This window comes from Watersipora subatra, chromosome 9 (genome assembly GCF_963576615.1).
Source record: "Watersipora subatra chromosome 9, tzWatSuba1.1, whole genome shotgun sequence".
In the NCBI taxonomy this organism is placed as follows: Eukaryota; Metazoa; Bryozoa; class Gymnolaemata; order Cheilostomatida; family Watersiporidae; genus Watersipora; species Watersipora subatra.
Window position 1 is genome coordinate 11,206,829 of NC_088716.1, and position 23,296 is coordinate 11,230,124.

Below are 23,296 nucleotides of genomic sequence, written 5' to 3' on the forward strand. Positions count from 1 at the left end.
AAAGCAACATTCGGATTGACGAACTCTGGCTGTTAATTTTTTTGTAGTGTAATATCCACCCCATAGAATACTATAGCAATGCTATTTGAATAATGCAAAAGTTTATAGTCACACATTATGTACTGTTTTATTATATTATTCTTTTATTGCAAGAATTCTGCTGTAATTTTCTGTTCAATATCTTTCGAGGAGAATTAAATACTCATATTTGTTTAATTAGATTAGCGAAACCTCTACGCATTTGCATCAGCATATAAGAAGACTTAGTGTTGTTCAACCTATCTAAGAATTTTAAGGCATATATTTCCAAGTGGAGCAGCTTTCTGAGTATTTACACCCCTACTTACACCCCTACTTACACCCTTACAGGGGAATTAATGATCAACCATTCAGGCCATCTACCAAATATGCTAAAGCAAACTTGGTGAGATGTGCATCAACAAAGTATCACCATTAGTGCGCCATTTCCAGATTTTTTTTGGAATTTCAGCTTTTCTACATATTAATTTTTATGAATAGAGGCTCTTCTATGGTGTAGCAGCTCCTTAAGACCAGTTGAGAGTTGAGCAGATGCTAGCGGATAATACAACAACGATAATCAAAAATAAAGACTTAATCCATATTAAAACATTTTATTCATAGTTTGTGCATGTGAGGCACAGGCAGAGCTGTGCTCTTCGAGGCGAGTTACTCTTTAGTGCAGCTCACTGCCTTATACTTGGTGATAGGATCAGATTTCCACACCATTAAGCAAAGTCTGACCCCGCCAGGTACCGATCTACCATTCATGTGGTTGTTGACGTGTTTCGTTTCATCTATTGCGGGCGTACGCGCTCCTCCCGCTACCAGAGAGTTGCATAGTTTTGGATGTATAGCAAGGCTTCAGTAGGTACAGAGATGAGTCGCTATGGCTTAATCACTGGGTAATGCCTGATCATCTATCATCAGATAATCCTCCATGGTGGTTACTCGTAGTTGGGGCTCTCTATTTCCAACTCCGCGGTCGACTGACAAAGGTACGTACATGAGTAGTTTAAGTATGTACTGAAATGCTAAAGAGCTGTTTTATTTCAGCTGTAAGTTTTTCTACATTTTTAGACTTTGTCACATATTTGAACTTAAAGTTTCTATCCTGAGAGTTCCAGTCAACTATTATTGTTTCCTAGTTTAATACTATATTTTAGAAAAGTCCAAATAGTTATAGATCAGCCACTAGTGCTCGGTCTAAATTCTGTTCTTGTTTTTAGCTGTAGTTCATCCATTTTTTAACCATAGCAGCAGTAAAATTTAGTTTAAACAGTAAGTGAGTTGTCTAGTGTGACAGCGCTATTATGGTTCATATCTGTTCATATTCGTCTCACATGCTGTCAACAAATGATAAAACTGAGTTTGTTAGAGACATTGAAATATTACAAATTCACTACTTTTACGTACATCATAATGCTATGCTCACATTATTTGTCATGGAGATGACTTCTATAAGAGAGAACAAAAGTAAACGTGAATATTGATATTTCCTGTGTTATACATTGGTTAACTGTCTAACGGAGAGATAATCAGCTCACCAAATGCATGACATTGATAGCTCAACTCATGAGAACCTATAAGCTCAGTTTCTAGGTTCTTGTGTAAAGCTGAACATAGCCTGAGAATGTAAAGTTCAAAACCCAGCCTGTCTTTTGCATGGAATTACATGGATTTTGAGGCAGTATTGCAAGCTGAATGTTTATAGGCTCTTGTTGCAAATTGAACCTAACCAGAAGGTGTCACTTTTAGGATCAAGTACTACAGTAATATCTTGTGTATGAAGCTTCAAAGAGTTTGGAGCAATCTGGTTAAAAAACCAGTTTTTTGAACAATTCAAGAGTAGAAACGTGAATCGTGCCTAAAGCACTTGCCTAATCTAGTGGCTTTGGCTATGATTTCACTGCGTACTAACAAACTAGTGAAAGACACAGGGAGGGAGCAGAGATGAATACATAGAATTTGATTGTGCAATTAAAAGGAAATAATCATTTCTGCTCCTTGCACAGTCAAAACCATTCCACATTTTTATGAATATTAGTAAGCCTGAACATGTAATAGATGATCGTGGAAGGAAGCTTTAAAATGCTTCAAGTAAGTGGGCCAACCTGAAAGCTAAAGGAATAATAAGGGATACAAGAGATAGCATTAGCGGCTACAAAATTGGCTTAACTAGGAAACTGAACAAACAATATTTAGTGTGATATTAGTTGTGACAAGAAAAGTTACTTGCTCACAAACATTCTTACAAGTATTAGAAGTACATGTAGAAGGTTTGTTTGATAATACACGCATGTACTTGAGCTTTTTGCTGTGGCCCAAATATGGTCTTGTAGTTTTGTGTCCTAGAATTCTTCAAAAGATTTCTAGTTTTAGTGGGCTATTATGTTGGCAGTTCCTTTTTTGTGCTCCCATATACTTTACCTTCCATCACATTCCAATGATCTGCCTTCAAAAACTTTTCAAATGGAGGCTTTGAACCGTGTTCTTAATTAGCCCCAGATGTCCTCCTAATATGAACTTTCTAGAAGTCTCTCCCTATTTTGTTCTCAAAATAGCAGCTTTGCATTGGTTATGCTCACCATACATTAATCCAACTGTCTTGTTGCAGGCTAGATTCTGTCAAGTATGGTCAATGGTTTACAAACAGTGAGTTGCGCATCATAGACATCTAGTTCTCAAAGACTCAATAGAAGTAATGGCCTCATCAAATACACGCAATGCCGTCGGAGCTGTCGTCATCATCTGCATAGTCTACGGAATATATATGGTGCACTCTCCGCAATCGATCTCACAGGTAACATCTGAAACGATAGAATCGGAACTTTACACTGAGGAATATAATGATAAAGATGTTCAAACAGATAAAAAAGGAAACCACCAAGAGGTGAGTGCATTCCACTACCTTCCACTCCTGGTTACACACAGAGCATGTTCAACTATCACAATGTTGTATATATAGCTGGTATGAGTGCATACTGGTACCATTATATTTATTATGAGTAAAAATAAAATATTTCAGCTCTTACTAGCAATAAAAACTACTAGCTATAAACTAGAACTGCATAACACCAATAAATAGAGTTGATTGGGGGTCATTGAAGTTGATCGCTGATCTAAGGTCCAGCCAAGCATGTTTTATGTTCTGGCAGACGTCTGAATTGATCTCTTGAACATTTACTAAGTTCCCCTACAGCAATAGTGTCGCGATACATTCCCATAGTCGTACTCATTCTGTCGTGATTTGGTGTCGCTGTACGTAAGCAAAATACCTGTGCGATATGCCACCTTTGTATACCACGGAAACGGCCCTAGCGACCTTAGCCTTAGTTCTTCCTTTCCTGTTGCTTCATATGCAGAAATCTTTGTTGTTGCAAAGCTCTAATCTATCTGTTTTTACTTAAAACTGAGAATGGCAGAAGAGAAGGCTGTATGATGCAGTGGTAACAAAAGCTGTCGATCAACTAGTGTCATGTGCATAATGAATAACTTCATAAGAAGAAGCAGTTTTTCTTCTTATCTTCCATGATTTGTTTTGTCCTTGACCTCTTAAAGATACAACCTTGAAATGAGGCGTCACACAACCATCGCTGTACTGTAAGTCCTACTATGGCGATGTGTTCTGCTTGTCAGCCCAGTGAAATGCTTGGGCACGGGCACACCAGGTGTCGCTACACTATGGCTGTTTGGAGACTTAGTACAGTGGAACCTCGGTTCTCGAACACAATCCGTTTCAGAAGGTTGTTCGAAAACCGAGTTGTTGGAGATTCAAAACAATTATCCCCATTAGAATTAATGTTTATAAATTTTAATCTGTTCCAAGCCGAGATAACAACTTCGGTAAAATATTTTTTTTTAACATTTTACACCATAAACTGTACTGTATACTACATAATATAAATAAAAACGGGTAAATATAGATCGTGTTTATTTTCATAAACGATTTTCTATCTATGATGATGAACGCAGAAAACAAAAAGTAAACATTTCGTATGTTTTGCTCTTAAAACATCGAAAACATTTTAGGTTAAGATGCAATACCAAAAATTGCAGAAATTGGTAATGAAACAGCGAAAAACACAACAGATCAGTTACATCAAAAATCGTGTGAAAAAGAAAATATAAACATCAATGGCACGTTTACTCCACATCTTTGAAGGAAAATCTTCTTCCAAAACAATTTAGAGTAACTCGACTGGAGGAGTTGTCTCCCTAGCAAATATCTTCTGTAGAGGAATGCCATTCCAGATAGTTCCTTCCTTTTTGTAAAGAATTTATGAAGCGTAACTTGCTTCTCCCTTTCTTAACGATTGTTTCCATGCTGTTTCCGGAGCTGTTCCGAACGTTTAATTCTAATGAGCATGCTCCGGTTTGGTCGAAAACCAAATTTATGTTCGAGATCCAAGACGAACAAATCTCAATTTTTTTGGTCAAAAACCGAAGGGGTCGAGAACCGAGGTTCCACTGTATATGTTAGCTGCAAGAGATACTTGTTTGAACTTAATCAAGTCAGTCCATGATGTATAGCACATTATAACGGGTATAAATGTTATGACAGGCATAGGGTTATCAAGAAAGTTTTTGGAACACATCACTGTTATTCTGTTTACATTTGATTGAGGCAAACATTTGGAAGATTTCACTGAAATTTGACCACAAAAATCTGGGCAGTTTTTTGCAACTTATGCGTGTTCAACACCAAGTGCAGCTCAGTAATGATACAGCAAAATATAAAAATAGTTGATAAAAGTCCACGATTTAAAAAACGTTTTTTATTTTTATCGATAATCTTGCCTCTTGCTATAAGTTTAATAAAGATGGATTACATTAAAACGCCCTCATGCGGATATTGATATAGACTGAGTAAGGATGTCAAGGTACTTGCCTAATCTGATCCTCTGAACCCATTAAGTTAGTTGCGATTTCAGTAGGTGGAACTAGTTTCATGGATGCTTTGTGCAAGTCTCCAGCAAATAACAACGATAACAATAATAGCTAATAGCAGACTATCGTACAAACAGCTATAATTATGTCACTAACTCAAGTGGACTAAGGATGCTGTTAAGTTGTATTTATTCATTGCTCTCTTGCATAAGAGGCTGTAAGCTCAATGTTTAATCAACATGTAGTTAAAAAAAGGTTTCATTTCAAAAGTAACTCTTTGGCTCCACGAAGTACTATTGGTGACATCACGCTGCGACATCACGCTGTGACATCACGATTTCATGCTGTCAGGCAGCCTGTCAAGCACAAGCTGGTGAAAACAATTTTTGATGTATAATCTTTGCAGCGCACAAAACATGATAAAAAGGAATTTTTATCGTGTCATCATGAAGAAATTTCTAAAAACTTAATAATTTTTTTAATGTTTAAAAAAAATGTGTGACAAGGGTTTATAGGCTCTTTACCGTCTAAAGAAATAATAATAAACTTCAACATGGGCCGTGAGATTACCATGACAGCTAATACGACCACAAGAACAACTGGGCTTAAAAACATCCAACATGGCAGAATCTCTAGGTAATAGCTGGACTTAGATTAATGTTGTCACTCAAGCCATCATTGGGCCGAATAAAATGTCTTTCATGTGACAAAATTATTCGGTTGGTTGCCCTAATCCACACTTCTTACAGGGGATTTGACTATATGGCCGAGGGGATTTGAATTTTTCTGCAGATTTTATTTGCTCGTTTTCTCGGCAAATCTTAGGGAATCTGTGAGAATATTTAGTGCCGGGAGGAAGCTTGTCACGCTTTGCATAAAGCTGCCGACATCCCAAAACTCACATTGATCCCAAAGATACTTATTCCTATTGCATTATCAGGAAAACTTTTCATTGGAAAATGGTCTAGTTTACCAAAATGCACAAACATCTCTGCAAACAATTCCAGTATATGCATTGAAACACCCGTATGCAGTGATTACACGTTGGTAACCTACTGCAGTTGATTCGCTTCAAAGCTAGAGTGACCTTTACTCAGAGTTAGTTGTAGTTCAAGGTCTTAGAGCGAAAACTGGCGTGCTTCCACAGCTAACAGGTGTAGAGATTTCTTGGTTTTACAATTTTTATCCTCAACTAGTGCCCAAGCCGTCTAATGTGCTGTGAGAGATCATCTGATGTGTCTATAAAGTGCAGAGAATAAATATATTCAGTAACTCTGGAAGGTAGTGGATTAGCGCAGGTGTTAGAGTGTCGGACTCCTAAGCTGAATGTCACGATGTCATACGATGCCTAGCAGTGAAAAGAACAAAGTCTGGCCAACGAAATATTAACTAATTTCTTATCATATTTTATTCAAATGTTTATGATATTACAATAAAATATTAATTTACCAACCATTTAAGTAAATGTTGATACGGGTAATAACATGCCATTTGAAAAATACAAAGTGTGATAAGTGGAGTAGCTAAAATATTTGCGTCTATATACAATTCACATAGTTGCACCTTATACCATTCTCTTCGGTAAAAAATTTTGAGTCTGTTGACATGCATATTGTAAGGACTAAATTGAAATTTGAGGCTGTAACATTGATCAAAATAGACATTTTTTGATTTTTGAAAACATTGAAGGCGTTATCATAATTTTGCACAGCACTGTATAATGTGCTTTTTTATTCAAATCTTCAACCTTCCTTCAGACAGTCATGGTAACTGTCATACTGAAGCTTGACAGTTCTGTAACTTGTAGAACTAGGTACAAATGATGACCAACGTGTTTGTGCGTAAATAAATGCTACATATAGATTAATATGTAAAAATCTTAAATTATATGCAGTGCGTAAGCTAATGCAGGCTTTCGACATTGAATTTTCTATAGAAACATCTGCTGGTTTCATTGCACAATATACAGAAACTAGCTAAGTCGCTGGTCAATAGCGAATCACTGCTGTTATTTCCTTTTTACATTATGCGTTATCATTTGGCTCTGTCATGTGTAACTTGGATACTTGGCTATAATTTACAAATGTGACAGCCATTTGGCAAGGATTCGTGGCAAGATGAGTAATAGTATTACAATTTACAGTTAATTATAGATGGCCATGCTGCACTTGCTAACGTTTTGTCTCAAAATGAAACAAAGAAATTTTACAGCGGCACTCGCTGACTAACCAGCATTTTAACTGCGATCAAGTTTTCTCGATTTCAATCTTGATACGTCCGGGCAGTCAGAACACCTCAAACATAAAAAAATCGCAAATGATAGGAAATATCATTACTTTCTGATAGAATCTACTAAAGTTTTGTGTAAGTCATCTTTGATTATAGTTGTAAGAAGTTGCTAAAATCCAACAAAGAAATTTTATAATCGCGACTGTGCTTTATAAGAAGCCAAACGATGTATCTTCAGCGACCATAGCTAGAAATTATTGTTCGTTATTTTTTACTCATGGTTAGTACATTTTCCGTTGTCTATGATTAGATTCCTGACCAAAACTAAGAAGGATTTGTCAGCTCTATGACCACAAGTTTCCTGCCACTGCATGTAGGCAATGCATGCAGGTACTCTTCAAAGTGCCTTAAATGTGGCAAATGAACAGAGAAGCCCATGAAATTCTAGCAAATATCTCTCAGAACATTTGGTGTCTTCAGCTGGTCATGTGAAAGTTCCTATAATCATGAACGATTCACATGGCCTATAGTTCTATGAAATAGGGTTTTGGGTCTAGTTTTTTCATTGGTTTTGCGCTATTGATGAACTTAGACGCATATAACAAGCCTACGAATAAACATCATAAGCATGGTGGAACTGTGATGCGAAGGTTGCAAGCAATCATCAGAGACTGAACAAAATCACTCAAAACTGTTTGTCACGTTAAAGTATATATTGAACATTATATACATAGATGCCAGGGATCTCTTCCATTATCAATTAGATCATCACCATCAATTTAATCAGATAGCCTGTAGGTGAGTGTTTAGGAAGGCACAAAACATATGCATGTAAAATTTGGATGAAATCGGGTGTAAAACATTTGAAAAGCGTAGCGTTATGTGGACTAACAGACACATAAGCACGCACACGCACAATGACAAAGTGGAACTCATAAATACACATTTAAATTATAAAAACTAGTACTCAGGTAGTCGAGTGTGGCGTGAGAGGTTGTCTAGTGTAATAACTCTGGGTACAATTATTCTAGGTAGGTGGCCGGTAGGTTGTTGAGTTGCGTTTGTTAGAGTGATGGCTACCGTGTAAAAAGTCATTAGTTTGAATCCTATGTGATGTAATATTTTTTCCTGACTAAGCGTAGCTTTGAACAAACAAAAGGACACATCTTTCATTAAAGTGAAAACCAGCTGAATGCTCAGTGTTGCACAGGCAATAAAATGACACAACGAATTCAACTAGTTAAGGTAGTAACTTACAATAACAGCTGTGCCTTACATCTGAAACTAGCTTGTGGCATAATGATCTATAACGCTATCTAGTATTTTCCTAAGTGATGCATAAGTATGTGCACTATTATACCATAGTATGGCAAGAACAACGTAGTGTGGTGGATTAGCTCACTGGACTGCAGACCTAGAATTTGTGAGTTCGAATCTAGTGTAAAGAAGATTTTTTGTTCCCAACACTATCACTGGACAGACCACGAAAAACGTTGAGGTTTATATATATAGATTACACAATATAGTATCTTCGAAAAGGCTGAGCATTAAAGCGTTTATTTATTTTTAACTGTGTCAACGATTAAATTGATGAGACCACAACAATCTGAGGAATGAGTACATGAACAGTTTATGCATCAAATGATCTGATCAAAGAACCGAAACCATTGTGTTTACATTAAACATGGCCTATGGTTAGCGTCTCTGCTTGAAGTCTGTAAGTGAAATTTTTCTGCAAAATCTAGTTTTTATCAATTGTGTTGTGACATCTAACGAGTTACACAACTCTTAGTTCAACTGACTTCCAGTAGAGCTTTTCTAGGAACATTATTTTTAAGAGTTGTCTTTTCTAAAAGTTTTCATAGAAGCAAATTCTTTTTGCTGATTATTTAAAGTTATCTGCTCATAACCAGACACTTGCTGAAAAAAAACCTGTTTTTCATTGTCTGAGATGTTTTATCTCCATTTCATGCTTAGAAAGATGATTGAAAATGTACTGAGTCATTATTTTAAGTTGCTGCTAGTAAACATGTATTCATCTTAACACCAGATATCAGCTGGAAGTAATGCCATTGGTTAGTATTACTTATCGACTAGACGACTAACAAAAAAAATTAATGACCTCTACTCTCTTTTTACTTAGAGGAATATAGGTTTATGAACTTTCTGTTAATACAACTTAGAATTCACTGTACCGACTCCTTTGCAATACTATTAGATTACCAACTTTTAAAAACATATTTGTTCAACCCACTCAATAATTCCTGATTTCTTTTTTATCAGTTTTTCTTCTTTTAGTGTGTAACGAAAAACCTCACTTTGTTGATGATTAACATTGCCAACAAATAGTTGTATGTACATACAAACATACATGGGCTAGTTGGGAGTGGACAACTTCTAGTTACACTGCCTTTTTTCTCACCTACTCACCACAGTGCTTTGCTACTGGGGAGTACAAACATAAGTTGTATGCGGAATTTAGTTCCATGATGCATGGTGGAAATTTGCTAAACTTGACTGATTTAATAGCTAAGAGACTTCAAGTATTGTTGGAGTGAATATTAGGAGTTGGAGTTGTAGCAAATATTGGTGGTTCTACAGACGATTCAGCTGACACTTGCACCAGATGTGCTTGTTGACATTTCAGATCTATGTTATTGAACTTCTTGATTAGATGTCAGATATTTAAAAAAGGGATCAGACATATAACCATGGCACTTAGCCTCGGAGCAACTTTGTAATGGCGAAGTATTTACCAACACGCTACTTTTTACAGAAGAAACCAGGTTAATTTATTGTATAGACCAGTGATTTCGTGATGCGTTATCATTTGGCTCTGTCATGTGTAACTTGGATACTTTGCTATAATTTACAAATGTGACAGCCATTCGGCAATGACTTGTGTCAAGATGTGTAATAGTATTACAACTTACAGTTAATTATAATTATAGTTGGCCATCACTTGACGTCACTTGCTAACGTTTTGTCTCAAAATTAAACAAAGAAATTTTATAGTACTTTTTACAGTACTTTTACAGTACTGACCGCACTTTGTCAGAAGCCAAAAGATGTAATTTCAGCCACCATAGTTAGAAACTGCAGTCATTTCTTATGCCGGTTGTCTGTGACGACAGTCCTGACCTAAACTTTGAAGGATTTGTGAGTTCTTTGACCACAAGTTTCCAGCAGTGAATGAAAGTACTGCAAGTAGACTCGCAGGTGCTCTTCCAGGTGCCTTAATTGTGGCAAATCAATAGATAAGTCTAGAAAAGATTACTAAATATATGTATATATATATATATATACAGCTAGGAATTGTTGTTAGCTATTTTCAGCCATTTTTTTACAGATTGTAGATAAAGCAAAGACAGCTGGGAGGACAAACAAAGTATTACCAAAAAGTGACAATCAACTAGATGAAAAGAGCCAAGAAGAGTCTGAGTCAGGGGCAGCGGATGTAGCTGTCAGCGCCGTCTCCAGCAGCACCACAATAACTCTGCCTGCTATAGTTTTGCAATCAACTGAGGAGCCGAAGAACAGCAGCCAAGAAGTGATGACATATGATCAGGCAACAACTGAAGAACCAGTTCCAAATCTTATCAATTTTATCATGGACTTTGAGGTTAGTTCTGCCAGGCTTTCTGTTAATACTTGCAATAAACTTATTATTACGGAGAGTAGCTGTGGTCTCGTGGTCTAGATGCCTGATCTGCAAACAAAAGGCTTGGGTTCAATTCCCAAGAGGGTTACTGGTAATAATGGTTCTTTCTGTGAGTGAGCATGTCTCCAGTCGTCTAGGTTTCCTTGGTGACCAAGGAAACCACCAAGGAAACCAGACAAGACAAGCCAAGCTCACAGGCAAACAATGCTTTTAACAATAATATGCACAGTCTCTGCCCCCAATTGGATGCTCAAGAATGGTGATTAGCCACTAGGTATGAACCTAAGAGCTGATGCACAGACCTCTCAGCCAATCAGGCCATTTTAAAGGATTATTTACGTTTTTAAAGAAACCATAGATCAAATGTATTTTGTTTTGCTTGGGCAACTTTTTTTGTGCAGAATTCAACATTACAGGCACAAAAATCATATATCATAACACTGTACTATAATATTATTTTCAAAATTTCAGACCACAACTTGCAAAAAATAAAAAAATGCAGTTTTCATTGTGGTAGTTCAGACGGTTATAGTAAAACTTAATAAATCAGTTCTATTTATAACTTTGGTGGTTTCTTACAGAAATCCGAAGATATAGCTGAGGTTCTAGCAGCAAGACGGGCCCATGTATATGAAACCTGTCAGCTTCACAAGACAGAAATCAAAGATAGTATAGCCATGGAAAGGAAGGCATACTTAGACCTGAAGAGCAATAACAGGAACGTAATTACAGACCACCGTCAGGGGCTGACTTTCTGCACAGTCGCCAAGTCAGGTACTACTCTGTCTCTGTACACATCAGCCTTGTGGTTTCATTTTAGCTTGTCTTTATATGTTGTTACCTCGTGGGCAGTTTCAGTTTGATGTGATACTATGCACAAAATATTTATTTTTAATTGTGTCACGACAAGAGCTATTCAAACAGAGAAGATAGTTTATTAAAACTATCAGCTTTTATTTTGTTTCTCATTCAAAATACTCAAAAAAATTTTAATTATTTTATTTCCCATCAAATTTAGTTCAAAACATTGCAACTTCAATAAAATTTCAACATACTACATCTATTATCATATGTTTCAGTTTATGAACTTTTTTTACTACAACTTTCAATTCACTATACTGACTCCTCACCAATACTATCAGATTACAAACTTTTCCAATAGATATGTTTAACTCACTCAGTGACTCCTGATTTGTGTCTTTTTTAGCATGTAATGAGAAACATCACTTTGTTGTTGATTACTAATAGCAAATAAAAGGTTATACCAATGTACAATACAAGTTAAATCTTAAGCTATTAGAATTCAAACTAAGTTCACTTGTTGTCCAGTATAGCTGTTTTGTGCTCAGTTTCATTTTAATGTCTGACTCATCGACCATAATTCTGGATCTTATCAGCGATTTCACTTTCAGTGGCGTCATGTGTCTCGCAAGTGGTTTTCACATTCATAATGTCTTTTTTTATACACTGTTTGTTTTTGCTCAGGCTTTTTACCATAAAATCTTTCCTGTTATTCTACACACTACTTAACATGTACTTAGAAGGTGTTGGTTGTACTGATGTGAGCAATATCATATTGGACAGACAACTCTACCTCTAAAATAGTATATGTATTTGTTGCATTGGTGTGTTGTAGGCAGCACATTCTGGAAGTCAGTTTTTATATTTATGAATACTGGAGCTGTCCGGAATGGCATGTCTGTTCCACAGCATCTAAATGAAAATAGTCGAAGATCTTTAAACAGCTGGAGAAATGTTAAGGTAGGCCTATATTCCTGCAGTATGCTTTTTGAGTCCATTTCTCACATTTTTAAGTTTTCAATCGGGTACTATATAATACTAGTACCCCGGCAGTCTATTGTGCCTTGAGAGCTTGTCATGTGTGTTAATAGAGCACAGAGAATAATTATCTGTATAATTAGGATCAAATGTTACAAAGGGTTTGATTGGTGGAAATGTTAGAGTGTTTATCTAGCAAACTGAATGTTGTGATTTCTAATCCCGTTTAAAGCAATATTTTATCCTAACTATGGCTCTTATTATAGTAAATATTAGCTAATATATCAAACACTAATAAAGATCCAGTATCTCCTGCAGGCAGGAAAGGGATTGGGGAGGGGTTACATTATAGCTGTGAGAGTGGAGACAGGTAATAGAATTCAGATCAACCATCACACGGTTAAAAATTAGTTATGGTAACTTGTCATGGTTATTTCATGTTCTCAGTTTATTTGAAAGAAAAATATTTAATTTTGCATTAATTCTATAACACAGAAGTTTCCTGTATACATAATCTGTTTGTTGCTACCGCTGAAAACAAGTTGCCATGGTTACATAGAACCGGGATTTGTAGAACTGTCAAGGTTAATATTTATTATCCTAAATCCCGTTGTAGTCTCATCCTGCCACTTGATATTTTACCTTCTACCTTATTATGACTAAGAATAGTCCAAGTGGCTTACAAAAGATCCTGTCTGCTATACTATAAGTGAGGTCTTTTTAACAGTAGTGCAGAGTGCCAGAAGGCTGATACCGTTATTACTCAAATTAGACAGGAAAAGCAAAGGTTTAAAGTTATTGCTGATACACCGGATATTATTCTTATCTACATGTCCATATCCATTTTTTAACATATGGTGTGAATATGTGACTCTAGGCCATGATTCAGTGGTTAGTATACAAGTTTATGATCAGTATGTCGATGGTTTAAGTTACACAAGGACCATTGGTGGTGTTAGAAAGGGCGTCTTGCCACAACTGCTCCTGTGCTGCGTCTCAGGAGCAATACGGTCACAATAAATCCTATACCAGGAGAAATGAATATTTGCGGTGATGACCCGCTAACGGAAAAACAAAAAGAAAAAATTAGAATTTGATTTCATGCCTGAAGAAATATTGCTGTTGTCTGATGAAAGCAAAGAGGTCAGAGAAAATTTAAAAATAAACATAAAAAATTAAATTAATAAAATGAAATATGTAAACTTAGACCAAGTTAGAGTATGTTACTCCGCGCATCTCTATTTCTATTTAAACTGTCAGACCTACGCTTTGATTTTGGTGTAAGATGAAATATTAAGGTAACAATAAAAATATTTATTGATTATTATAACTTTGTTAGTTTATTTGCTCTCCCAGCTTTATATAACACATTTTCTGTCATGCTGATTGCAACTAGTTCAAATCTTACTCATACCTTCAAAACTTCAAATACATTCTTATCAGGAACGCTTGTTCCAACGTACAAATGAACTTCCTCGTAGCGGAGGTTTGACTGTATTTTTCGGCAAGTTGCGACCTCAAATCTGAGAAAGCCGGAAAGTAAGACAGTGTAAGCAATCGGTGTGAATAAACTAATTACCTTTTAGACACAAGAGAGTGATTACACGTCTTTTGTGGCAGTTCGCAACCCCTGGAAGAGGTTGGTCAGTCTTTATCAACAGAAGATAGAAAATTTCTTACCTAAACTTCGAGCTAATAACTTCACTTCGACTCGTGGCATGCTGGCATACAGGTTAGTGTACTTAATGGCTACAGTTTGTGGAGCGAACAACTTCATACAACAATCAAAGGCAAATAACAATACATTTTCTAACAGTATTAAATCCATCCATCCTAAAGTTGTGAATGGTAGGATGATGAAGGTGGTAAATAAAATATATCAACTATTATAAATTGTCCTGAGGAAAACTCTTTTTTCAAAGCAGTTGTCATCCTCACTTGCTACTAAAGCATACACAGACTCATTGTATGAAGTGCTTTCTTGTATTGACTAATGTGGTGGAAACCTTAGCCTTAGCTCATCTTGTTTGTAGCCCTGCAGCATCTAATAGCTATAGAGTAGCTGCCTTCTCTCTTACGCATGACATTTGGCTACGTTTTTTGGTTTTCAAAGATACAGCTAATCAAGCAATAAAACATGGAACTATTTAAAAGGAATACATTTGAATAGTGTGGTATGTAGCGAGAATAAAGAACAGCGTTCATTAGAATATTTAAGAGCCACATGTAATAACTTGTTTTACAAAGTTTGTGTTTAAACGGTTTTTAAATATCTTATGCTATTATACTACGCAGCACCAGACTTCAATATTTATCATAGCTGAGATATTAAAGCAAGGTTAAAAGTAAATCTTGCTAATTTAGATGGAGTTAAGGTAGGTGCATAAGCGTTACAATTTGGAGTTGTCTAAACCACATAGCTAATGCTACAACGAGATAATAACTTCTTATCACCCCTAAAACATTATTCATTGTTATTCATAACAGATGATGGTCCATTTACACTGCACTATGGCCTCCATACGTATTGATTTAATCATGTCTACGTATCTATAGAGCTATTTTGATAACAGCTGTTTCTTATTCTCGTTTCAGATACATTCTTAAAGTGTGTCATGCGGAGCCTAGGCAGTTGGTTACATTTGCAGACATGTTGAAATGTGTTTTGGCGCATGACAGGAACCATCGCCCTAACAGACACTGGGAAACAGCTTATGAATACTGTGATATCTGCAATGTCAATTATTCCTATATTAGTAAGTCGAAACTGGCTTTTGTAAATTGTTTAAAGCTGTTCATCTTTTCAGAAGTACTAAAACTCAATGGATTTGCGCGAATCTTTGCAATATATTATATTATTATACAATTATATATTATTATATAATAATATATTATTAATATATTATTATATATTAATAATATATTATATAATTATGTATTATTATATAATGTATTATTAATAATATATAATAATATACTGGTATTACTATATATTATTATATATAATCACATATATTTTAAAGTCTATCACAGTCTATTTCAAAAGCCTGTCAAAAAAGTGAATTTTATTAAATTGATCATGTTTTGTTTTGGCCTTCCTACTACAGTGAAAACATGATGTAGAGTTTAGGCATTGTCTGTTGTTAGTTGCTGAAAAATGTTTATCATAACTAAACCTCATAGATATTTTTTTGTCAAATTACTAGAATGCAACCAAGCTAATTGGTAAGCACACAAAATAGAAGAACGATAGGCGTTGCACACTGGGGTGATATGATAATATGATTGCTGGAAAAGGAATTTGAACTTTATATTTATGCTCTTGCCGTGTTAGTTCATAGCAACTAAAAATCATTTGTTTATCAACAATGACAAAGTTTTTGTATTCCAATTTCTTTTTTTGTGGTTTTTGGAACTTTTACCACACCAACCAAAGTTGGTTTTTTGGTTCCAAAGAACCAAAGTGGTCCATTTTTTTTAACCAAAGCGGTCTTTAGAAAAAATGTTGCAAACTTGCAATTTCTGAAGGTGAGTTGACTATACCAGAGACATTGAAGCAGGTAGTTTCTTCGAGTCAATTCTGATGATGTAACACCCTAAAACTGCATGAAATAAGCAAGTTAAAAAGTTTCAAATTATAAACAATGCATTTTTAAAACGGCCAAAATTAAAAAAGTCAATGATTCTGAAAAAGCAGAATTTATTTCAGCAATTCAAAAACAACAATTTTTTAATATCTGAAAAATCTCAGCTGGGCCAAAAATCAGCATTGACTACAACTTTTAAAAAGGCAAATGAAGTCTTTATAGTGTTAGTCAGATAGAAGCATTTTGTTTCATCCAAAAACTTTCATAAGTTGCCAAGAAAACACAACTCCAAAGAATCTTGTTACAGCGTATCCCTCACTAGTGTTATTGCTGCAACATAAAGTTACATCTGCAAGTTTAGATGCAAATAAAATTAAGCAAAAGGTTTGTAAATAGTATTACATGCATGTAATTTTAAACATTCACACTTTAGCCTCTTAATCTTCTCTGTTAACATAAGCTTTTCAATGAGTTTTTGGTATGTAGTTAGTAATATGACAGTTGTTATTTGTAATTTAAGGTAGGACAACTCATAAAAAACTATCAATTCTATTACTGTTATTTGTTTTACAGTTCGAACAGAAAACATGATGGAGGAAGGTGCATATGTAATGGATCAAGCAGGCCTAGATAACTCCAAAAGAATTCTGAATGTCGTGAGAGGCGGTACTATCAGAGAAGTGGAAAAACGCAAGCCTCGCCCTCATAGTGATTATTATAAAGATATTGACATTGAGATCATCAATAGACTTCAGGGTATATACGAGTGGGAGTTAAAATTATTCAACTACCCTCATACGCCTTTCACTAACTGAACTATGAGCAGATTAATTTTTCAGAAAAGCTTTTTGACTCTGAATGCTGTTTTGTGATCCTTTGTTCCATAGCTTGATTGATTTTTTGAACTGTTTTCAAGCCAATTACGACTAGCATTGATCTCAGCTCTAAGCGTGGCAAGCCAGGATGCGATTTTACAGTCAAACCAGCTCTTTTAAATTTTTATGCAGTATTACATACTGTCAAACTATTTATATGTAATTATATTTATTAATTTTGGCAACTGGCCAGTAGTCTTAATTACATTGAGGAGTTGTCTAGTCTTATATACCCTTATGAATGTGGAAAACAGAGCATTTATTTCACGGACACTTTCACTTTCTCATTTTGTATAATAATATTTTTCTTGTAAATATTTTGATAAGTGTTTTATTTAACTCATACTTTATTTAAATGAATAGAAATAGCCTAATTTCTAACATGTCTCTTCTCAATTGATGCGTTTTTGTGTCGAAAAATTGTGCAGAGCAATCACCAATTCTGTGAATTATTTTTGTTGCTTATGTTGAGCTATGTGAGTGTACTTATATTTCAATCTACCAAAAGTGTCTGTTAATCGTATACAGCCAATGTTATAATAACATCCACTGTCTCATGTGAAAGATTACCTAGTAAAGATGTTTATGGTTTGATTCACTCAATTAACTTGAGTAGCTAAGCCAATCAGCCATTAATTATTGTCTTTCTCTGCTCCTGAAGACTTAGTCTCAAATATATTAAAAAGGTAACATTCCAGACCATGCTTTGAGATATAAAGCTCCGTACAAAGATACATTCGCAGTAGTGAATTTATTGGAGAGCACAATGTTACCTTTTTCTATATCTTCCATGATACAACTCTGATCTAGTAATCTTGCTTGAAATCATTGGACTGAGAAAATACTATGAGTGGTAATTGAAGTATGTATTTTATGCTAGGTCGCGCTTTACAGGTCTTGAACTTGTGACCATCCAATAACTAGACTGACGCTCTACCACTATCCCAAATTGGTAGAACAAATATTTGTTATCATAAAATGATGTTAACAGATTCTAGCATGAGGGAAGAGTTATAAGAACAAACTCACTATGACTTATTTAATTGTTTTAAAGCCAGTCTATTTCAAGCAGTTGCTTAGTTGTTAATCTTAAAATATGTTAGGTATATCTTAAAATAAATTAGTTATGGTAACTTGTCATGGTTATTTCATGTTCTCAGTTTATTTCAAAGAAAAATATTTAATTTTTCATTAATTCTATAATACAGAAGTTTCCTGTATACATAATCTGTTTGTTGCTACCGCTGAAAACAAGTTGCCATGGTTACATAGAATCGAGAATTGTAGAACTGTCGAGGTTAATATTTATTATCCTAAATCCCGTTGTAGTCTCATCCTGCCACTTGATATGTTACCTTTTACCTTATTATGACTAAGAATAGTCCAAGTGGCTTACAAAAGATCCTGTCTGCTATACTATAAGTGAGGTCTTTCCAACAGCAGTGCAGAGTGCCAGAAGGCTGATACCGTTATTACTCAAAGTAGACAGGAAAAGCAAAGGTTTAAAGTTATTGCTGATACACCGGATATTATGCTTATCTACATGTCCATATCCATTTTTTAACATATGGTGTGAATATGTGACTCTAGGCCATGACTCAGTGGTTAGTACACAAGTTTATGATCAGTATGTCGATGGTTTAAGTTACACAAGGACCATTGGTGGTGTTAGAAAGGGCGTCTTGCCACAACTGCTCCTGTGCTGCGTCTCAGGAGCAACTGCGTCACAATAAATCCTATACCAGGAGAAATGAATATTTGCGGTGATGACTCGTCCGCTAACGGAAAAAACCGAAAAAAATATTTGAATTTGATTTCATGCTTGAAGAAATATTTCTGTTGTGTAATGAAAGCAAAGAAGTCAGAAAAAATTAAAAAATAAACATAAACTAAATTAATAGAAATATGTAAACTTGGTTTAGGCTTTACTTAGAGCAATTTAGAGTATGTTACTCCACGCATCTCAGACCTACACTTTGATTTTGGTTTAAGATAAAGTATTAAGGTAACAATAAAAATATTTATTGATTATTATAACTTTATTAGTTTAGTTGCTCTCCAAGCTTTATATAACACATTTTCTGTCATGCTGATTGCAATTACTTCAAATCTGACTCATATCTTCAAAACTTCAAATACATTCTTATCAGGAACACTTGTTCCAACATACAAATGAACTTCCTCGCAGCAGAAGTTTGATATTTTCCGGCAAGTTGTGACTTCGAGTCGGAGAAAGCCAGAAAGTAAGGCATTTTAAGCAATTGGTGTGAATAAACAAATTATCTTTTAGACAAAAGAGAGTGATTACATGTCGTTTGTGGCAGTTCGCAACCCCTGGAAGAGGTTGGTCAGTCTTTATCAACAGAAGATAGAAAATTTCTTACTTAAACTTCGAGCTAATAATTTCACTTCGACTCGTGGCATGCTGGCATACAGGTTAGTGTACTTAATGGCTACAGTTTGTGGAGCGAACAATTTCATACAACAATCAAAGGCAAATAACAATATGTACCTTTTCTAAAAGTATTAAATCCATCCATGCTAAAGTTGTGAATGGTAGGATGGTAAATAAAATATATTAACTATTATAAATTGTTTTGAGAAAAACTGTTTTTTCAATGCAGTTGTCATCCTCACTTGCTACTAAAACGTACACAGACTTACTGTGTAACGTGCTTTCTTGTATTGACTAATGTGGTGGAAACGTTAGTTTTAGCTCATCTTGTTTGTAACCCTGCAGAATTTAATAGCTATTGTGTAGCTGCCTTCTCTCTTAGGCATGAAATTTGGCTACATGTTTTTTGGTTTTCAAAGATACAGCTAATCAAGCAATCAAAAATAGAACTATTTAAAAGGAATACATTTGAATAGTATGTAGGGAGAATAAAGAACAGCGTTCGTTAGAATATTTAACAGCCACATGTAATAACTTGTTTTACAAAGATTGTGTTTAAATGTTTTTTTAAATATCGCATGCGATTATACTCCGCAGCACCAGACTTCAATATTTATCATAGCTAAGATATTAAAGCGATGTTAAAAGTGAGTCTTGCTAATTCAGGTGTGAAAAAAGGTAGCTGCATAATTGTTACAATTTAGAGTTGTCTACACCACATAGCTAATGCTACAACGAGATGACAACTTTTTATCACTCCTGAAATATTACCTATTCATCGTTACATAACAGATGATTGTCCATTTACACTGCATTATGGTCTCCATACGTATTGATTTAATCATGTCTACGTATCTATAGAGCTATTTTGATAACATCTGTTTCTTATTCTTGTTTCAGGTACATTCTTAAAGTGTGTCATGCGGAGCCTAGGCAGTTGGTTACATTTGCAGACATGTTGAAATGTGTTTTGGCGCATGACAGGAACCATCGCCCTAACAGACACTGGGAAACAGCCTATGAATACTGTGATATCTGCAATGTCAATTATTCCTATATTAGTAAGTCGAAACTGGCTTTTGTAAATTGCTTAAAGCTGTTCATCTTTTCAGAAATACTAAAATTCAATGGATTTGCGCGAACCTTTGCAATATAATATATTATTATTATATAATTATATATTATTATATAATAATATATTATTAATATATAATAATATATTAATAATATATAATAATATATTATATAATTATGTCTTACTATATATTATTATATAATAATATGTTATTAATATATTATTATATAGTAATAATATATTATTATATATTAATAATATATAATAATATACTGGTATTACTATATATTATTATATTATTATATATAATCATATATATTTTAAAGTCTATCACAGTCTATTTCAAAAGCCTGTCAAAAAAAGTGGATTTTATTAAATTGATCATGTTTTGTTTTGGCCTTCCTAATACTGTAAGAACATGATGTAGAGCTTAGGCATTGTCTGTTCTTAGTCGCTGAAAAATGTTTATCATAACTAAATCTCATAGATACTTTTTCAACGTCAACTCATCATAGAATGCAACCAAGCTAAATAGTAAGCGCACAAAATAGAAGAACGATAGGCGTTGCACACTGGGGTGATAGGATAATATGCTTGCTGGAAAAGGAATTGGAACTTTATATTTATGCCCTTGCCGTGTTAGTTCATAGCAACTGAAAATCATTTGTTTATCAACAATGACAAAGTTTTTGTATTCCAATTTTTTTCTTTGTGGTTTTTGGAACTTTTACCACACCAACCAAAGTTGGGTTTTTAGTTCCAAAGAACCAAAGTGGTCCATTTTTTTTAACCAAAGCAGTCTTTAGAAAAAATGTTGCAAACTTGCAATTTCTGAAGGTGAGTTGACTATACCAGAGGCATTGAAGCAGGTAGTTTCTTCGAGTCAATTCTGATGACATAACACCCTAAAACTGCATAAAATAAGCAATTTAAAAAGTTTCAAATTATAAACAATGCATTTTTAAAACGGCCAAAATTAAAAAAGTCAATGATTCTGAAAAAGCAGAATTTATTTCAGCAATTCAAAAACAACAATTTTTTAATATCTGAAAAATCTCAGCTGGGCCAAAAATCAGCATTGACTACAACTTTTAAAAAGGCAAATGAAGTCTTTATAGTGTTAGTCAGATAGAGGCATTTTGTTTCATCCAAAAACTTCATAAGTTGCCAAGAAAACACAACTCCAAAGAATCTTGTTACAGTGTATCCCTCACTAGTGTTATTGCTGCAACATAAAGTTACATCTGCAAGTTTAGATGCAAATAAAATTAAGCAAAAGGTTTGTAAATAGTATTACATGCATGTAATTTTAAACATTCACACTTTAGCCTCTTAATCTTCTCTGTTAACATAAGCTTTTCAATGAGTTTTTGGTATGTAGTTAGTAATATGACAGTTGTTATTTGTAATTTAAGGTAGGACAACTCATAAAAACTATCAATTCTACTACTGTTATTTGTTTTACAGTTCGAACAGAAAACATGATGGAGGAAGGTGCATATGTAATGGATCAAGCAGGCCTAGATAACTCCAAAAGAATTCTGAATGTCGTGAGAGGCGGTACTATCAGAGAAGTGGAAAAACGCAAGCCCCGCCCTCATAGTGATTATTATAAAGATATTGACATTGAGATCATCAATAGACTTCAGGGTATATATGAGTGGGAGTTAAAATTATTCAACTACCCTCATACGCCTTTCACTAACTGAACTATGAGCAGGATAATTTTTCAGAAAAGCTTTTTGACATTGAATGCTGTTTTGTGATCCTTTGTTACATAGCTTGATTGATTTTTTGAACTGTTTTCAAGCCAATTACGGCTAGCATTGATCTCAGCTCTAAGCGTGGCAAGCCAGGATGCGATTTTACAGTCAAACCAGCTCTTTTAAATCTTTATGCAGTATTACATACTGTCAAACTATTTATATGTAATTATATTTATTAATTTTGGCAACTGGCCAGTAGTCTTAATTACATTGAGGAGTTGTCTAGTCCTATATACCCTTTATGAATGTCGTAAACAGAGCATTTATTTCACGGACACTTTCACTTTCTCATTTTGTATAATAATATTTTTCTTGTAAATATTTTGATAAGTGTTTTATTTAACTCATACTTTATTTAAATGAAGAGAAATAGCCTAATTTCTAACATATCTCTGCTTAATTGATGCGTTTTTGTGTCATAAAGTGGAGCAGAGCAATCACTGATTATGTGAACTTTTTGTTGCTTATGTAAAGCTATGTGAGTGTACTTATATTTCAGTCTACCAAAAGTGTCTGTTAATCGTATACAGCCAATGTTATAATAACATCCACTGTCTCATGTGAAAGATTACCTAGTAAAGATGTTTATTGTTTGATTCACTCAATTAACTTGAGTAGCTAACCCAATCAGCCATTAACTATCGGCTTTCTCCGCTCTTGCAGACTTGGTCTCAAATATATTAAACTGTACAAATGTACTCTTCAATAGATTTTGTACTACGAATATATCTTTGTACGAAGCTTCATATCATAATGTATTGTCTGGCATAATACCTTTTTTTATATCTTCCACTTTATTATAGAACTCTGATCTAGTAATCTTGCTTGAAATCGTCGCACTGAAGAAATGATATAGGTGGTAATTGGAGTATGTATTTTATGATAGGTTGCGTTTTACAGGTTTCAAACTTGTGACCTTCCGTTTACTAGACTGACGCTCTAAAGGTAAGGCCACACGAGACAAAATTCTCACGAAATCGGCGACATTTGGACGAAATGATTCGTACGAATTGACATTTGG

At 34.6% G+C, this 23,296-nt stretch overlaps 2 protein-coding genes across 2 annotated transcripts; both read left to right on the forward strand.

Annotated features, from left to right (window-relative positions):
• The first annotated feature begins 885 nt into the window (after nt 1-885).
• LOC137404386 (carbohydrate sulfotransferase 11-like) lies at nt 886-17,691 on the forward strand. Its single transcript, XM_068090583.1, has 8 exons — nt 886-1,016; nt 2,636-2,911; nt 10,487-10,759; nt 11,380-11,572; nt 12,435-12,559; nt 14,164-14,309; nt 15,173-15,333; nt 16,738-17,691. Exons 2-8 carry the CDS (start codon nt 2,723-2,725, stop codon nt 16,977-16,979), a joined length of 1,329 nt encoding a protein of 442 aa, XP_067946684.1. The 5' UTR covers nt 886-1,016; nt 2,636-2,722; the 3' UTR covers nt 16,980-17,691.
• Nucleotides 17,692-19,359: 1,668 nt separating this feature from the next.
• LOC137404562 (carbohydrate sulfotransferase 11-like) lies at nt 19,360-22,931 on the forward strand. The gene is made up of 3 exons (XM_068090789.1): nt 19,360-19,475; nt 20,335-20,495; nt 21,977-22,931. The coding sequence occupies exons 1-3, from the start codon at nt 19,462-19,464 to the stop codon at nt 22,216-22,218; spliced, it is 417 nt and encodes a 138-aa protein (XP_067946890.1). The 5' UTR covers nt 19,360-19,461; the 3' UTR covers nt 22,219-22,931.
• The last annotated feature ends 365 nt before the right edge of the window (nt 22,932-23,296 follow it).

Coding starts and splice junctions, on each gene's coding strand:
- LOC137404386 (XM_068090583.1), top strand. CDS start 2,723: ATGGCCTCATCAAATACACGCAATGCCGTCGGAGCTGTCGTCATCATC. Junction 10,760..11,379: donor ATTTTATCATGGACTTTGAG/GTTAGTTCTGCC, acceptor GGTTTCTTACAG/AAATCCGAAGATATAGCTGA. Junction 11,573..12,434: donor CTGCACAGTCGCCAAGTCAG/GTACTACTCTGT, acceptor GGTGTGTTGTAG/GCAGCACATTCTGGAAGTCA.
- LOC137404562 (XM_068090789.1), top strand. Junction 20,496..21,976: donor TGTCAATTATTCCTATATTA/GTAAGTCGAAAC, acceptor TTTGTTTTACAG/TTCGAACAGAAAACATGATG.